Genomic DNA, 19,744 nt, shown 5'->3' with positions numbered 1-19,744 from the left:
TTACTGAGGTTACAGGTGTGTACCACCACATTCAGCTAATTTTTTTTTTTTTTTTTTTTTTTGTATTTTCAGTAGAGACGGGATTTCATCATGTTGGCCAGGCTGTTCTCGAACTCCTGACCTTAAGTGATCCGCCTGCCTCAGCCTCCCAAAGTGCTGGGATTACAGGCGTGAGCCACCGTGCCCAGTCAGAAACCCATCACTTTATACACTTTGGCCCTCTTTGATTTCTTCCCCCACAGCCACCATGCATTCTTTTTGATAGTGTGAATTGCCTTCAATCTATACAGGCAAACATAGAGAATAATGTAATGAACATTCACCTGGCATACCTACCACCTAGCTACATCTGATCTTTGCATTCTTGCATATTTGTTTTAGACTTTTAAAAAATAAATAAGATACTACAGACTTGAAGTACTCTGTATACTGCTCCTTAATCTCGTTCCTTTTTTTCTCTCCCCAAAAGTAACCTCTAATCTGAATTTGGTATTTATCATTTCCATGAATGCTTTTCTACATCACCACATATCTATATATACATAAACAATATATTGCTTTCAAACTCCACATAAATGGTTTTGTACTGTATATGCCATTTCATGTCTTTTTTTTTTTTTTTTGAGACGGAGTCTCGCTCTGTCGCCCAAGCTGGAGTGCAGTGGCCGGATCTCAGCTCACTGCAAGCTCCGCCTCCCGAGTTTACGCCATGCTCCTGCCTCAGCCTCCCGAGTAGCTGGGACTACAGGCGCCTGCCACCTCGCCCGGCTAGTTTTTTGTATTTTTTAGTAGAGACGGGGTTTCACCGTGTTAGCCAGGATGGTCTTGATCTCCTGACCTCGTGATCCGCCCGTCTCGGCCTCCCAAAGTGCTGGGATTACAGGCTTGAGCCACCGCGCCCGGCCCATTTCATGTCTTTATTTTGCTCAGCGTTACATTTTTTATATTCTTTCATGTAGATATGCATGCCTCTTGGCCAGTGATTCTCAACCTTGGCTGCACACTGGCATCAACTGGGGAGCCTTCAAAGCTCCTGGCATGTGGGTTCCACCCTCAGAGATTCTGATGTAATGCACTGACAGTCAAATTGGGAACAACTGTAAATTGGCTCAGTTCATTCATCTTTTACTGCTATACGTTAGATTTCATTGTGTAAGTATTTCACAACTCATGTACTGATTTCCAGTTGATGAACTCTTTCACATTTTTGTTATTTCAAGCAATTCTATAATGAATGTTGTTGTACTTGTCTCCCTGTGAATGTTCCTCTGCGGTATACACTGAGAAGATTGAATTGGCAGATCAAAGGTTGAGCATCTTTACCTTTACCAAGTATTATCACCATATTGTTTTCGAAAATGTTTACAGAAATGTATGCTCCCGCCACTTCTCTGCCTCTTTGCCAACACTTAGTATAATCACACATTTTTTTTTGCCAATTTTATGTATGTGAAATAGTTTTATTGTTTTTCTTGTTTATTTATCTTAGAGAAAAGGTCTTGCAGTAGGCTCCTAGGCTGGAGTGTAGTGGTGCGATCATAGCTCACTGTAACCTCAACCTCCTGGGCTCAAACAGTCCTCTCACCTAAGCGTCCTGAGTAACTGGGACTACACATGTGCATCATCACCATGCCTGGGTAATTCTTTTGTTTTTATTTTTAGAGACAGGGTCTTGCTATGCTGCCCAGGCTGGTCTCAAACTCCTGGCCTCAAGTGATCCTCATGGTTTAACCACCCCAAGTGTTGGGATTACAGACATAAGCCACCATGTCCAGCAATGATTTTATTGTTTTAAATTGTATTTCCTTGATTATGAGTGAGGTTTAGCATGTAAGTTACTGCTTCTATGAATTGTCTTTTGCCTAATTTTTCTATTGTTCTTTTGCTCTCTCTTATCCTTTCTCTCTCTCTCCCTCCCTCCCTCTGGGCTCCTGTCTCCTCATTTGTGGACTTTGCAATTGCCGACACCCTGCCACAGCTTGGCCCTCGATCCAGAAACAGCTGTTGACATGGTATTTCTAGTGCCTTCCCAAAGTAATACTGAGTACATCACAGATCCATTAGCCAAACCATGTAGTGATTGAGTTACTTCTTGGTCTCCTGTCCCCTGGGCCCCAGACAGTGAGTCTACAACTTTCCTTCCCATCTCCTTTCAAAAATATGGAAGTAAAGTAGCCCCACCACACTCCCTGTCTTTAAAAAGTGATGCTTGCTCTGGTTCTCTGGTTTTTGTGAAGCATTTCAGATCTTGCTGCCATCCCTGCTCCAGCCTACTCACTGCTAGTGTTTCTGTCCTGTTTCTATTCCAGGAGACAACTATCATGGTTGGGAGTCCAGAAAGCTTTTTGTTTGTCAATTTTTCTACTTGATCATTACCACAGATATGGCACGGGAGGGCTAGGTCAGAGTAAGAACTTACTACACATCTTGAACATTATATGTTATGTTTTATGATGAAAAAATTTTAAATTCTATTTTGGCATCTAAATTTGCACTTGAGATGTCACTTTCTTCTCAATCTATTTTTTTTTGCAAGTAGGGGAAAGAGCCCACGAGCTGGATGGCAGAGAAAACTGGTTTTTTATTAATATTGCCAAATATTTCAGTAAGCGACCAACTATAAAACATAATAAGAGCTGTCACAATTAGTAAAGATTAGAAGCAATGGTAACTCTCATATAGACACACCTGGGAAAATATGATTTACCTGTATACTTTGTACTTTTGTCCCTTGAACGTTTTTTGGAAGCAACTGCTTCCAGAAACTTTCCTTTGAATAGTCAAAAAATACAGCCATTGGTGTATTATTTTGTTGAATATTAAACCAGACCTATGAAAACATTAACATAACATTAGTGTAGGTCCATAGGAACACAAGGCCCATTGTTGGTAAGGAAGGAGCAAAATTTTACAGTCTTACTACTCAATGAAGTGGCAGAATCCCAGGGGGTTTCTGAGGCAGGAGATAAAGAGATTCTAGGGTTTCATGATCATTAGACTACCTCATTGGTTCTCATCCTTGAAGGCACTACACAAGCACCTGGAGGAGCTTTCAGGATAAAAGATTGCCCTGGCCGCATGCCCTAGGGAATCTGATAGACTCTCCATATTTAAAGTTCCCCAGGTGATTCTAGTGTGTAGCCAGGGTGACTCTTGAGGAGAGAACTCAAGACTTTTTTTCCCCATATACTTACATTTCTATCATCAAACAAACAATCTACGCTTTTTAAGGGACAAAACGGGTCAAACTGCTTATAACATTGGCCAGTTGATGGATTCCAAAGCAAATATTCATTAGTTTCTTGAGTTACTACATAAGCCACATGCCCCTGTATGAGAAAAAAGAAAGTAATTTTTGGTGGATTTTAATAATTTCTGTATATGGAAATTATACTGTGATGATTCTGATTTCTAAAACCTTTTTTAACAGAGTGTGGTGGCTTGTGCCTGTAATCCCGGCTCTTTGGGAGGCTGAGGTGGGAGGATCGCTTGAGCCCAGGAGTTTGAGACCAGCCCAGGCAACATAAGGAGACCCTGTATCTACCACACACACACACACACACACAAATTAAATTTGCTGGGCACAGCGGCACACACACCTGTAGTCCCAGCTACTTGGGAGGCTAAGGTGGGAGGATCACTTGAGCCTGAGAGTCAAGGCTGCAATGAGCTGTGATAATGCCACTGCCCTATAGCTTGGGTGACAGAATGAGATCCTGTCTCAATAACAAACAAACAACAAAAATAAATAAAAGCCTTTTTGAGGGCTTTTACATTTTCTTTGAAACGAAAAAACAAGCAAGCAAACAAAAACACCAAAGCTCCAGAAATCCTCAGCCCCAGGTTAGCATGAGGATTCAGATGAAAAAACTTGTGAGCCAGTGCTGTCATGTATGGTCCTGCAGAGCGTGCCCTGATGGTAACACGGCTGTTGTTTTAACAAATCAGTGTATTACAAGGATTTCCCAACAGATAGTACTGCAGTGTTTTCAAGTAGGGCACTTTTGTCTAATTCATACAAGATGCTATATGGACTATCCCTGCTTTGGTTAGAATATACTTGGAGACTGAGGGTGAACACCAGGCAGAGATAGGAAATGGAAATTGGCTTAAGGCTCTGACAAAACGAAGTAAAGTTAAAAAGCATTAAATTAAATTTGGGAACAAGATCTGCAATTAGAAGCTAAAGGGAAAGTATGCAGGAAACCAGTCTGAGAAATAAAAAGTAGTTATTATGTTGCTATTATTTTACTCTGAATGATAAGACCTTTTGTAGTGTAATCCTATCCTAGCAAAGAATAAAATTTTTTAGGTAATAATAATGTTAAATAATATTTAACATTTATTGAGTATATGCATCAGATACTATGCTAAGAATTAACACTAACTTTGTCACTTTCATTCACTCCAAATTCTGGGAGGAAGGGGTGATTGTTATGCCCATCTTTCATATAAAGAATCAGAGGTTAAGAGGCTTGTCAAAAGAGCCTGTGAGTGACACTACTCCTGTTTCATGAGGAGGTAACTGAGGCTCAGAGAAGTAAACAAGGCTGAGATCATATAGTTAGTGGCACTGCTGGGTTTTTTGTCTATGTTTGTGACAGGGTCTCACTCTGTAGCCCGGTTGGAGTGCAGTGGTGCCATTATAGCTTACTGCAGCCTCGACCTCCCAGGCTCAGGTGATCCTCCCTCCTCAGTCTCCTAAGTATGTGGGACTACAGGTATGTGTCACTATGCCTGGCTTGCTTATTTATTTATTTATTTATTTATTTATTTATTTATTTAGGTGGGGTCTCCCTGTGTTGTCCAGACTGGCCTTGAACTCCTGAGCTCAAGCAATCCTCCATCCTCAGCCTCCAAAGTGCTGGGATTATAGGCATGAGCCACCATGCTCAGCAATTGCTGCGTTTTAAACCTGTGTCTGACTGTCCCCCAAACCCATATTCTTAAAACTACGCTGTGCAGCCTGCTCTCTTTGACTCTACAGACCTTGCTCTTGGTCTCTGTGCTCATCGTCTTTATAGTAAAGAGGAGGCTTTACCTTAACCACATGGCTGAGGTGAAACTGTGCAGGGCTACCTCCTGCAGTATTGGTCCACAGGTACTAACGCAAATAGTTGCCAAAATATTGTTGACTGTTTACTGCCATCTAGTGGCACTTACAACTACAGCAGGGGATCATATAGAGGGAATGAACTTCTATTAATAGTTAACAAGCTTGGCAATGAAATAATAAATGATGCCAAGAGAATATAGGGAAATAAATCATCATGACAAAAACCATAAGGCAAGACTGTAAATACTGACACTTAGCAAGATACTCATGGTAGGGGTAGAAACAGTTCAGAAATAATATCTGTCTGGTGGTACAAATGTAGAAGCAGCATATAAATTAAGCTATAAACAGTTCAGATAGGGAAACATTAATTCATGGCTCACTTCTTATAAGATTAAAACCTCAGCAATGGAGCATGAGGAGAAGTGTTTTTTACAGATCTTAAAATACACTTATTAGAAACATATGATGGGCCGGGCACGGTGGCTCATGCCTGTAATCCCAGCACTTTGGGAGACCAAGGCAGGTGGATCACCTGAGGTCAGGAGTCAAGACCAGCCTGGCCAATATGATGAAACCCTGTCTCTACTAAAATACAAAAAATTAGCCAGGTGTGGTGGCGGGCACCTGTAATCCCAGCTACTTGGGAGGCTAAGGCAGAAAAATCACGTGAACCCGGGAGGCAGAGGTTGCAGTGAGACGAGATCATGCCATTGCCCTCCAGCCTGGGCAGCAAGAGTGAAACTCCATCTCAAAAAACAAAAACCATATGATGATCATGGTGGTAAGGATGGATAACAGCCACCACAACTGCATTATAACTATTACTACATTACCACCACCACCACCACCACCACCTTTATTGAGTCCAGGTGCTGCTCTCGGTCCCTTAATATGTACTAAGTAATTTAATATTCCCAGTATGATTAGCACTATTTTTAGTACTATTTTACAAAGGAGAAAAGCAAAAGGAAACATTATCCTCTTAACCATTGCTTGCCCATGAAATTCCAAATTAGTTTGTGAAGAGATGGAAACCTGGGTTTGAAGTCTTCTAAACTTGCAGCTGAAATCTGATTTCCTTTTGCTTACATTATTGCAATATGAACTCCAGCACTTACTTCTAACACGGAGGTTCCCAAGAGGACCAGTGCCTTCTTTCCAAAATACAGAAAGAAATTACAGAGAAGGATGGCATGCTCCTCCTTATTTCCAACAGCCAAACTGATGCAGCACTAAGACAAAACAAAAGCAATAGGAACAAAAAAAGAAAAGAGCGGAAAAGTTGAGTAATGCAAGCATCTAACTGATGCGGAGCACCTCTACTCACTCCAGTCCCAAACACATTTATTTTTACCGAGTTGCTAAGTTGACAGCAGAGCAGACAGCTCCAGCTTTGCTAGGGCATTAGAAGAAGAGAACATTGACTTGGAGCACTGGGGCCACCTTTATTATAGAACACTTAATGTAGATATTGTATAGAGTGACCAGACAATTTATACCCAAAATGGGATGTTTTTGTTTAGGACAAATATTAAAGTGCCCTGGGCAAGCAGGGACATATGGACTGGTATTTTGAGGAACCTTATCTGATAGGGAATCATATAGTGTTTGCAGGAAGTGATCCTTTGGGCTGTGGAACTACATCCTGTCCTGTACCAATATAGTACTCTCAACTCAAAGAAAGGAAGAAATCTGAGTTGGATGTTAGTCAGGAAAAGTGACTGAAACTTCTTCAACTCAAAGAGCTGAACAGCTAAGCAGTATGTAACAGATCAAATAGACAGTGCCCAGTAAAGCACAGCAATATAGCAGGGGAGAAAAAGGATAGCAGAAGTAGCCAACTGGTGGTCTATGACCTAGTTCTAGTCTACTGGTGTGTTTTGTTTGGCACCCAGAATGTCAAAAAAAGAGAGAACATTTTCATAGAAAACTCTGGATTTCTGGATTCTGTTGGGGAAAAAAACAAAACAAAACAAAACAAACAAACAAACAAAACTCTAGCAAAGATTTGGGTCCAAATGTTCAGATGGCAACAATCTGTTGCTGACTAGTGGCTACACCATTTAAGTGGGACATGTGGCCAGGTGCAGTGGCTCATGCTTGTAATCCCAGCACTTTGGGAGGCTGAGGTGGGCAGATCATGAGGTCAGGAGATTGAGACCATTCTGGCCAATATGGTGAAATCCCATCTCTACTAAAATACAAAAAAAAAAAAAAAAAAAAATTAGCTGGGCCTGGGTGCGTGCCTGTAATCCCACCTACTCAGCTGGCCTCAGGAGGCCGAGGCAGGAGAATTGCTTGAACCAGGGAGTCGGAGGTTGCAGTGAGCCGAGATCGTGCCACTGCACTCCAGCCTGGCGACAGAGCGAGACTCCATCTCAAAAAAAAAAAAAAAAAAATGATGTGACACGTACTCTCTAGTTCAATACAGTCCCTGAGAAGGAGCTGTGGGGGCCAGGGAGGTGGGGGTAAGGGTTGGGGAGCTAGAGAGCTCATGGCAATGACTATTTACTAATCAGTATGGAAGCACTGCAATGTTTGAACAACTGATATGGCCCTATCAGTGTGCACTGGCTGAACCTGATGGTGAAGGATGGGAGTTAGGGAGGATTATTAAGGAGGCCCTTCTGAAAGAACTGTGTGAACAGGTGAGCTAAGGGCAGAATAACAACAGTCTTCATTGTCAGGCCAAGAAGGTTCTGGATTTTATCAGAGGAGGGAGAGGATGACAGTAGGGAACTAAGTTTTCCTGAGGTCCAAATGCTTTGCATGTTACTACATTTAGTCTTTTGAAAACTCCTGTATGATATGGATAAGGAAATTCAGGTCCAAAGAGGTTAACTTCTCTTAGGTCACATAGCTATGAAGCCTTTGAACTAGGAAATTGAACCAAGGTTGTTTGTTTGTTTTACTCCAAAGACTGTGTGTTAGGTGAGAGAAAATAATTCTTTTCTTGTGAAACCGAATCAGTCATACACTCATGGTTTATGACACAAATATGATTTAAGCTGAAATGGAAGAAATACTCTAAATACTCTACTTTGGGTTGCCAGACTTAGAAAAGAACTTAGAGGATACCCAGTTAAGATTTGAATTTCAGATAAACAACAAATAATTTCTTACTTAAAGTTTGTCCTGAATATCTCATGGGGCCTGTATTTTATTTGGCAATCAGACTAAAGAGGACTTTAAGTGCTAAGGAAGAGCACTGCTATACGAGCTCTTCATTCACATGGGGGTAATGGGGGAAAGCTTTTGGGAAGTGACAGCACTTGCACAAGACTTCAGGGTCTGGCCAACTCCATAGTGACAAGTCATATTGCTCTTTGGAGAATGGCATAATATTATACTCCTGGAATTCCCATTGAGTCAAAATATTCATGAGCTACCACTTAGAATGTTGAAAAGATTTTTGGTATTCATGAATTATTTCCATAGATTGTTATGGAGCTGAAGATGATGTATAAAATTATCAAATACTTTTAAATTTCACAAGGCAAAGTAATATATAAATACATAATATTTTTAAAAGGTTTCCTTAAAAGAAATACTATACATTTTAATTATAACATGTAATTTACCTCTGATGTCATCCATATATCAGAACCATCATTTTCATCCGGTGTATTAGGCATAAAAGGAATCAAAGATACAAATCGAGCAACGAGGTCCTAGAATAATATTCACATTTATTGAGTGTGTACTGTACGTCCATCGCTTAGCACAATGCTTTACATGCACTGTCTCATTTAGCATATAATCTAAGCCTATAAAAGGAGACACTATTTTTTTTTTTTTTTTTTTTTTTTTTTTGAGACGGAGTCTCGCTCTGTCGCCCAGGCTGGAGTGCAGTGGCCGGATCTCAGCTCACTGCAAGCTCCGCCTCCCGGGTTCACGCCATTCTCCTGCCTCAGCCTCCCGAGTAGCTGGGACTACAGGCGCCCGCCACCGCGCCCGGCTAGTTTTTTGTATTTTTTAGTAGAGACGGGGTTTCACCGTGTTAGCCAGGATGGTCTCGATCTCCTGACCTCGTGATCCACCCGTCTCGGCCTCCCAAAGTGCTGGGATTACAGGCTTGAGCCACCGCGCCCGGCCGAGACACTATTATTATTCTAATATTACAGAAGAGGAAATAAGCTTGGAGTAATAAAATAACTTGCCCTGGGTTCCGTGGCTAATACAATATGTGAAGTCCCTGGGAAACTGAGCCCAAGTTGGACTGACTGCACAGGGTGCATGTAACCATAATATTGTATTTATATTTATTTAGTAATTATTTAGTAATTTATTAATTATTAAATGTTAAATATTAAAATAATATGTTTCCACATAACACATACTTTAAAGTACAACTGTTAAAACATTTTAAGATATTGAAGAATAGCAAATGTTTTATTTGTTTTTTGGTTCAAATCTATCACAATTATTTTTGTGAATATAACTTTATTATAAGCTGCCACAGCAGGGAGATATTAGGGTAGCACAGTGTGCTTTCTCAAACAATAGAAGTTATACTATGTATTTTTCCCCTATAGTGCCGGAGACAAAGACTCAGACTAATCTAGGAAAGGAGAAAGGGGTACAAATAAACAATGTGTTAACATAGAAAGTTCATGAACATTTTAACTGATATTCAATAGCTATCATTTATGTGCTATTATGACCCTCTACACTAGTTACTTCATGCAAGTAATAAACAAGGTTCACAATCCTTGACAAGCAAAGGAGCTCAGATTTGTACATATTTTTTAAAAGATAAAGATAGTCTTTGAAATAGACCTGAGAGCACTATTACCTCCTTGGATATTGGGTGTCAGGACACACAGGCAGGAAGAAACCCATGATGGAAAAGCAGTGTAGCAAAAGGCAATCTAAATTAGAACTTTTGATTTTAGCTTAAAGAGTCCAGCTAAGGGAGCTTTATGACTCACAAACAGGACAAATATTCTGAGGACAGACAATTCACTAGATTGAACCCAAATACACAAAAGGTAAAAGTGATTCTTCACAGATGCCCTTTAATCACAATGAAGCTGTTAAAAATAATTATAACTTACAAATGTTGCATTAGAATTGTGAAGAAATATATCCAGAAGTTGCTGAGGTGGATTTAATGCCTTGATATATCTTGTGACTAAGAACTGTATCCCTTCATCATTAAAAACAGTAGTTATGATTCTTCGGTTGGGAAACATTGCCTTACAATTCTTTTTAAAAATCTGTGCTCTCTGCAAGACCTCTGTTTGATCTAAAAACTGGAATAAAATTTAAAGTATTTCAACATTGTACTATACTGTTCTCACAGGAAAATATCAAGAACCAATGTTTATTTTTGCCATCTTTCAAATTATTATTACTGGTTTTTAAAATAGTTTATACTTCTTTGATGGTATATATAAAAGAAATTCAATGTAAAAAACCTACCTTATCTAGTGTTGGATTACAGGTGACATACGATATTTGAGGTTCAATGGTAGCAAAAATATTTAAGAATGTACATTCTTTTAAATTCTGCTCATTAGAATCTTCTTTAGGAAATACATAAGTATTACTCCAAGTATACCCAAGCAAAACTGGTGGAATAGTTACTTGAAATGTTCCACTAATCTGAAAGAGTATATCAGCATAATGGATTATGGATTATGCATGATGAAAATGAACATCAGTCAAATATTAAGGCCCAGCGGAGTCCACTCCATCACAGAAAGCTGGCTTGCTTGTGTGAATGGGCTTCCACTCATTTGTACTTGCCCAGGAATGAGCAGGTTCTCTGTGGTGATGTGTTCATAGGTACCCTTGACACCTTGGGTCCCTGCCTAATATGTACTATGTAGAGAGGGTAGGAGTAAGAAAGGAATGAAACAAGCAAGTTACGATGCCAGTGATAAAGCTCTTAGAAAATCTAATGCAGGCTCAGAGAAGAAGCTAAAAGATCATGTTACATTTTGTATTGGGTCTAGAAAGAGAAAATGTATAACAGCAAGAAAGACAACCCTCAGGTCCACAGTAGGAGGAATTTGTGTGTGTGTGTGTGCGCGCAGGCGTGCGTGCATGTGCGTGTGTGTAAGAGGTAAATAATAATAATAATAAATACTAGCTGGGAGTGGTGGTGCACACCTGTGGTCCCAGCTACTTAGGAGGTTGAGGTGGGAGGATCACTTGGGCTTTGGAGGTTGAGGCTGCAATAAGCCATGATTGTCCCACTGCATTCCAGCCTGGGCAATACAGTGAGATGCTGTCTCAAAAGAAACATGATAGCTAATAGTTACCGAGTGCTTACTAATGTGCAAGACCCCAAGTACTTGATATAGATCGCATCATTCAATGGAGTAGACACTGACCTTATCTCCATTTCACAAATAAGGAAACTGAGGGTCAGAGAATTGAAGTATTTGTGCAAGATCACAAAACTAATGAGTAGTGGAGCCAGGATTACAACCCAGATGTGTCCACCTTTGAGGCCCACACTCTTTCCTACCACTGTATCCTGCAGTCTGGCCTAAGACTGAGTAATGTCCACAGGGACTTACAAACATAGGAAGCCCTGCAGCTGTACCTCCAACAATGTCTATTCCTATTGCCAGTCTTTGAAACACGTGCCGTCATGACTTCATGTGATTGCACACTGTGCAGGCACCTCTACCCTCCTATGTGATATTTGTTCTTTCTCACTTCCTTACCAATAGTTTAGTTGGCAACATGACAGCCAGGTAGTAGGAACAGAAAGTTCATTAGCACTTTAATTGGTATACAATGGCAGCCATTTATGTACTATTATGACACTGTACAGTGGTGACTTCATGCAATTAATAAACAAGGCTCACAATTCTTGACAAGCAAAGGAGCTAGGATTTATATATATATTTAAATGATTGTCTCTGAAATAAATCTGAGAGCACTGTTATCTCCTTGGAAATTGGGTGTCAGGACACATAGGCAGGAAGAAACCCATGATGGAAAAGCAGGGTAGTAAAAGGCAATCTAAATTAAGCCCTTATTTGCTTGACCAATTTGTTAAGCCCTTATTTGCTTGACAAATTCATCTTTAAGGACTTAATTCAGAAGTTATCACCTATATTAAGTCTTCTTTGATCTTTCATTCTCCTCCTTAGTCTCTTCTTATCTACTAAACTCTGAACCACTCCCCTGGCATTTCCACCTGCAACCCAGGAAGAGTAAAGTACTCCATACTGTATGTTCCCACGTACCTATCTCATACCTCTGTTAAAGCACTACAATATTATCACATTGTACTGAAATGTTCGTTTTATTCCATAGACTGAACTCATTGAGGTAGAAAATTCATTTCTGAATTTTCACATTTCCAGTGTCTGCCACGGCGTCAGAGATGTCAAGTGCCTTGCCTACCATCACTTAGTGAAGAAGTAACAGTGAAGTCTAGGCTGGGGCTTTTCTACTTTGCTAGTCATGTAGGCATTTTCCTGCTACATAATAACCCAACAGCAGAGCCCTCTGAGGGTCTCACAGAGACTAGGTGCAAATCATAAGTCTTACCATGGTCAATAAACAGTGTTGACAAGCTGAAACTCCTGGTACCCATGATTACAAAGCAACACCACTAATCAGAATGTTTCATGAATCTGATCTTATAGAACTCTTTTATGCAAATATAAATGTTGTTTGAAGACCTAAGACTAGTTTTCCTATTCTTTGTTAGTGAGCACTCTAAAGATACTGTCCTATTCTTTGTTAATGAACACTCTAAAGATACTGTCCTATTCTTTGTTAGTGAACGCTCTGAAGAACTGTCTAGAGACAGTTCAAATCTTCAAACACTTCAGAAGCCCATAACATTCTAATATAGGATCATCTTAACTGACCTACCAGCCTGCCAATCACAGAGTCTGATTCAAAGACAACAGAAAGTGTTTCTATTAGTGTTTCTATTAGCCAGAGATCAAAACTTAGAATAATGAGCAAAGAACATTTTCTCTTACCTCAGATTGTTGCAGAAGAGCAGAAAAAGGGAAGACAATGGATCCAAGCCAATTCTTTCTTATATATGAGTGAGCACTACAGCTCTTGAGACAGTGATCCTATGAAAATAAATAATTTTTTATTACTTAATATCATGTGATGAATAGTTCTACAAACTCAGGTAAATATAAAAAGTCATTCTGTTTCTTTTAAAAAAAGAAAAGGTAAATAGAAAAGATGTGTTTTTCTTGCTTTTTAATTTCTTTGAAAGATAACTATTTAAAGCAAAAAATAATAGTCTGGGAGAAAATGATCTGTTGTGGAGTTTATGACTTGTGTAAAGTAGAATGTATGACAACACTAGCACAATGCAAGGAGGGAGAATTGGAGGCATTATATTATAGTATCCTGCTCTTACACTGTATGTGAAGTGGCACTATATTATGTACAGATAGTCTGTGGTAAATTAAAGATAATATTGTAAACCTGAGAGCAACAGTTAAGAAAACAAACAATTATAGCCAATAAGCCAATAGTGGAGATAAAATGAAACATAAAACTATGCCATCAATCCAAAAGAAGGCAGGAAAAAAGAATAAAGAATAGTTGGGATAAGCAGAAGATAAATAGGAAGATGGTACACAGCCAGGTTAATAATTATAGAAAATGTAAATGGTCGTACGTTCAAAGGAAGAGATTGTCAGAGTGGATAAAAAAGCAAGACTCAACTGTATGCTGTCTAGAGTAAACCCATTTTAAACATAAAGACACAGCTTAAAAGAAAATAAAAAGATATATTATACAGGCACTAATTAAAAGAAAGCTGAGTCACTATATTTATAACAGACAAAACATATTTAAAAACAAGAAATTAATCAGGAATAAAGAGAGATATTTTATACTGATACAGGAATCAATTCATCAAAAAGAAATATATATGTAATATGTAATGTATATCTAACACATATGAACCCAGAAACAGAGTTGCAAAATACAGAGCTAAAAAACATGACATCAAAAGCAAGTTGACAAATTTGACTTCATCAAAATTAAAAACCTTGCTCTTCAAAAGACACTGTTAAGAAAATAAAAAGATAAGCTACATATTGGGAGAAAATATTTGCAAATCATGTATCTGACAAAGGACTTGAATACAAAGAACCCTGAAAATTCAATAAGAAAATAACCCAGTTTTAAAAATAGACTAAAGACTTGAACAGACACCTCACCAAAGAAGATATATAAATGGCAAATAAATATTTACATGGAAGGGTGCCCAACACCATTAGTCATTAGGAAATGCAAATTAAAGCTATAATGAGAAACCACCATACAACTATTAGGGTGGCTAAAGTTTAAAAGTTTGACGAAGTAGTTTGTAAGAAAGTGAAAGAACTGGAAGTCTCCTACATTACTGGCGGGCATAAAAAGTGGTACAATCACTTTGGGAAACAGTTTAGCAGTTTCTTAAATATTCATTTACCATAATATCCAGCTATTTTTATTTACTAAGAGAAATGAAAGCATTTGTCTATAAAAAGATTTTACACAAATGTTCATAGCAGCTTTATTTATAATAGTCAAAAAATGAAAACAAACTAAATGTCCATCAACAGGTGAATATATAAACAAGCAATGAAGTGCATGTTTATCAATGGAATACTGCTATATAATAAAAAGAAATGAACTGGTTTGATACAACTACAACATGAATGAATCTGAAAATAATCTTTCTGAGTAAAAGAAGCAAAACCAAACCAAACCAAACAAAACAAAACACATACCATAGGATTCCATTTTCTATAAAATTCTAGAAAATAGAAACGATAGTGACAGAACACAAATCACTGGTTGCTGGCAGGAGGTAGACATGCCAACAGAGCAGGTGGACACTTTTGAGGGTAATGGATATGTTTATTATCTTAATTGCGATGACGGTTTCATTGGTATATACATATATCAAAACTTGTCAAATTATATACTTTAAATATGTGCAGATCATTGTATGCTAATCATTCCTCAATAACACTGTTTTCAAAATTAGAGAAAGTATTTGTAGTAGGGAGAAGCAGGAATTAGGCATAAAAGGGATTGGCATTCGCTCCCACCACCACCCCTCCCATTGGCAGCACCCTATGATCTTTTGGCCACTTATATTTTTCATTTCATCAACCAAAGGCCAGAGAATCCAGGGAAAATGAAAGAAAATAGCTGAAGTTTGAAAAAAGCTGCCAAAACCCTGATTCCTCCCTTTAGTTCATAACCACTGCTTTGGACATTAGGAGCCCTTCCAACTTTTTGTACTTAAGAAGTTACCCCATCTACTTACCAGGGAATATGAGAAGGGTCTTTTAGATCCAGAGGCTAACCAGCAACAATAGAGCTGAGCAAGATGGACTGTGCTGCTCTAGTCTAAAAGGTAATAGGCACACTTAGGTAGCTTTGTAGCAATCAAGTCCTTGGAATTCTGACGGATGTGCTCTCAACTGCATTAATCTTTCCATCCTAAGTCCCAGGGATGCTGGAGGCTTCTTAGGTCTACCTTGCCTCAGGCTATAGATTATAGCTCTATCAAAGTTCACTTTAGAATTAGTTCCCTACATAGATGGAGCTGGAGGCCATTATCCTTAGCAAACTAACACAGGAACAGAAAACCAAATACCACATGCTCTCACTTATAAGTGGGAGCTAAATGATGAGAACACATGGACACATAGAGAGACATAACACATACTGGGTCCTATTGGAGTGTGGAGGGTGGGAGGTGGGAGAGGATCAGGAAAAACAGCTAATGGACACTAGGCTTAATACCTGGGTGATGAAATAATCTGTACAACAAACCCTCGTGTCACAAGTTTACCTGTATAACAAACTTGCATGTGTGCCCCTGAACTTCAAAGTCAAATAAAAATAAAAAGTATGTAAAATTGGTTCCTTATGCATCCTCTCTGAGAAGCAATGAAAGAATTTTAAGATCAACAATATGAATTATATATGAAGCGACCTTTAAGGAATCTATTAGTGTGGGAACTGTATATATCAAGTGATAAAAACAAGACTTAATATCCAGAGCTATAATGTGTATGTGGTAAGTTTGCATATCCTGGTGTAAGTTGAAGCAGGGCCAGGCACTCTGATGGTTAAATGGTGGAAGAGGTGCTGTTATGATTGGACCATCTCTTTAAATAACTCATATAAATAAAACTCAGATATCTGTATACTTAGTCTCTCAACCCCTTGTAAATCAAAGTAACCCCTTCATCTTTGTCATGGAAGATAATTTCTTTGTGAGCAACATAGCTTGCCCAATAGGGTTCCTTATCTTGTCATCAGGATGAACACCTTTGTATGTTAATTAACAGTCATAGAGTTGGGACAGTGGCTTGATTAAATGAACCATGGACTAAAGGCTCAAATGTACAGTATGATTTCCACAAGGTAATAAAACTGAAATTTAAAATCAAAAGTTTATACAAAAGTCTTTCAAACATTTGAAAATGCAAAGATACAATATTAGAAGACTGTTAGGCCAAGCAAGAAAATGTAATATATATATATTAATTATATGTATATAATATATATTACATATATAAAATAAACAAGTCACTAAATATAAAATACATAGTCTAAGATGTTTACAGAGATAAATTTATAGTCTCCAAATGTTTCCATTATTTATGAGAAGGCAAGAGATCAAACAAACTAGGCATTCAATACATTTGGCAAAAGTAAATACAAAAATTATAGTCCTGGGGGAATAGGGAGAAAAAATTAATATACAAGTGGAAATAAATGAATTAGAAAACCAAAAAAGTGAAAAGTAAAAACAATTTCAGTAGTTGGTTCTTTAAAGAATAGTCAAACATCTTCCAAATTAAATAATTTTTTTAAAACTTGAAAGACAAGGTTGGATAAAGTTAGAAGTCAGAGGAGAGTAGATAATGGCAAGTCAAAAATTATGAGACTATGCTGAAAATTTATATGCTAATAAATTTTAAAATCTTGAAAATAACTATTTTTTAAAAGTATTTAAACCAATATCTGAGTTTTGGGTTAGTTTAAGGTCTTTCCGTGGCTACTGGGATTTCTGTTAGACTTTCAGTTAACCTAGGTTTTAAATCTGGAGTATGCATGGGGCTTGCTCTGCCAGTTCCAAAGGCAGTTCAGCCCATCTCTTTCATGCCGAGCATTAAAAATAGGCTACGTGTCTGTGAGAGTTCCAAGTCTTCAGCTTTCTGCTAATACATAACTAAAGAAAGGGAGATCTGTGGGAAGTAAGAAAACAGTTGATAGCAGGAAGAAAATATACAGGAGGGGCACAGAGGAAAAATGAAACATTTCTAGACAAAATAATGTTCAGTGATAACTTTAAACCTTCTTTTAACTGCGTAGCTATCTCGGGGCTCAGCCTAGCTCTAGTCTTTTACAAGACAATGGAATGTTTTGGCCCATAGCTCCCCTAAAACCCTGTCCATGAGAGGAGGGCAAGAATGCAAGGCCCTTTCCTTTTTTAAAGAGCATGCCAATATTGTCACAAACAAGTCTGACACCTAAAGCATGTGGATCTCATTCCAATAACAACAATCTCACTCTAATAACAATGCAAAGCAGTTTCAAGGGTTCAGTTGTTAATCAACTGCTACTCAATTCTGACCAAATTAGTCTTTGAGATAATTCACTTTTGAGAGAGAAAATTGGTTAGACATTCTTTTGGGTTTTCTAAGCTTTACCCATTATCAGTGTTGATCATCAGAACATTACTCAGTTTAACTCCTTGGAGAAAAGCTATCGCCAAATTATTGCTAAATATTTTACCCTTAGCGTTTACCATGGTTGATTTAAAGTTTCTTTAAGAAGAATATGTGTTGTATCTCCTGGAAAACTGGGTTGGAAAACATAGTCATTATGATTTGCAGTGGTTTTTACAGAAGGCTCATTCCTGTACCTTACTCTCCAAGGTCTTGTTCAACTTCTCTGACATGGATCCCCAGTCCCTCCAGGTAGAATTAATTGCTCCTTCAGTAGCATTGCCATAGAATTTGGAAAACATTTCTATTAAAGCATTTAATCTACACACCTTAAAAGAGTAGAGACTATGGGTATGCATTTTTATATTTTTAGTAGCAAGTTCAATAGGGAGGAAACTAACGTTTATTTTAGAGCTTGCTAGGGTGCTGGGCATTGTGCTAGGAACTTTTACACAACTATGAGGAAGATAGTCAGTAATTTTAGAAATTAGATTAAGTAGAACTGAATTTTAGCCTTAGGAATAATTTGATCTCTTTTGTAGGAGTAGTGTATTTTCTTTGATCAGATAATGAGAAATATGTAACCTATTATATTTCTGTATTGGCTACAGAAAGCTCACATTTAAATGTAATGTTCTATTGCAGAAACCTACTTCTCCCAAGTTCTTGGTATATTTATTCCTCCTCCTCCTATATGTGGTTTATGATCTCTGTTATTTTTTAACTGATTTGTCATATGTTTGATTTTATTGCAAGTTGCCTCAAATCCTTTCAAGAAAATGTTGGATATAGACATTGCATCTAAAAGCATATTTACAAACGTGTTACTAGACTTCATTCAGTTTGACCTTAGAATTATTCCAGCATTGGCTATTATAATTATTCTACTTTACCTCATGTTTTTCAGTTATCATTTCATCAAAAATGTTGATATATATATTATCTTTTATTTTAGATAAGCTTGAGAAGCTATAATCATGTCCTGGTGAGCTGCAAATAAGAAAAATATATTCAAATGCTTAATTTTCTCAAAATCCACTTATTTCCTAACAGCATTATTCATAAAGAACTATAAAATCACCTGTGTTGTTTTCTTTTATGAAGTATAAACTAAGGAAAAGCTGTATATTTTGAAGACTGGCTGCTACCTTTCGTTAGAGCCAGCATGTGCTTTGTAATTTACATCTCTCTTAAGATGAAAAATAAAAATGTTTAAGTGTGGAACAGAAAGGCTTTCACTATAGCTATCAATTGCAAAGATTATTTGGAGTATTGTATAGATTTTTCACCTATCTTAAATTCTGCTAGTTTCCCATAGAGATAAAATGCTCTTTTATTCTCAGTTAATAGATATGATTTTAAATACAGAATTTATGGCCAGGCACGGTGGCTCATGCCTATAATCCCACCACTTTGGGAGGCCGAGATGGGTGGATCACCTGAGGTCAGGAGTTCGAGGCAAGCCTGGCCAACATGGCGAAACCCCATCTCTACTAAAAGTACAAAAAAAAAAATAGCTGGGCCTGGTGGCAGGCGGTTGTAATCCCGGCTACTCGGGATGCTGAGGCAGGAGAATCACTTGAACCTAGGAGGTGGAGGTTGCAGTGAGTAGAGATCACGCCACTGCACTCCAGCCTGGGTAACAAGACTAGAACTCCATCTCTAAATAAATAAATAAATAAATCACAGAATTTATTCTCTTTCCCATGTTAATTTTCTCCAAGCAGAAACTGGGATAATGGAGTGCATTTAATTTTGCAGGCTGTCTGCTGATGGCATTCTTGATTAAGTATATCTTGGAGGTAGTTGAAAGGATAGTGTATATCATGAGCAATGAACTTTCACTCTCAGCTCCAGCTTGTGTACCGAATCTCCATCAAACATTTAACAGTGATGGCAATCTCAATCTTGTACAATAGGTTACTTTACACAGAGAAACTGAAGCTCTGAGAAGTTAAATAACTTACTCAAGGTAATGCCACCAGCAAATGACAGAGCC

General features: G+C 38.1%; 1 protein-coding gene across 1 annotated transcript in view; it reads right to left on the bottom strand.

Moving 5' to 3' along the window:
- CC2D2B (coiled-coil and C2 domain containing 2B) overlaps positions 1 to 19,744 on the bottom strand; it is a 131,147-nt gene that overhangs the window by 12,832 nt on the left and 98,571 nt on the right. Inside the window, 8 exon segments of the mRNA XM_077946938.1 lie at positions 2,708 to 2,830; positions 3,195 to 3,329; positions 6,178 to 6,291; positions 8,641 to 8,730; positions 10,117 to 10,314; positions 10,484 to 10,666; positions 13,018 to 13,116; positions 18,639 to 18,735. Coding sequence (XP_077803064.1) covers positions 2,708 to 2,830; positions 3,195 to 3,329; positions 6,178 to 6,291; positions 8,641 to 8,730; positions 10,117 to 10,314; positions 10,484 to 10,666; positions 13,018 to 13,116; positions 18,639 to 18,735 — 1,039 coding nt within the window.

The sequence above is a fragment of the Macaca mulatta genome, chromosome 9 (assembly GCF_049350105.2).
Source record: "Macaca mulatta isolate MMU2019108-1 chromosome 9, T2T-MMU8v2.0, whole genome shotgun sequence".
Classification (NCBI taxonomy): domain Eukaryota; kingdom Metazoa; phylum Chordata; class Mammalia; order Primates; family Cercopithecidae; genus Macaca; species Macaca mulatta.
The sequence above is the reverse complement of the archived record's forward strand: the minus strand, read 5'-3'. Positions and strand labels throughout refer to the sequence as shown.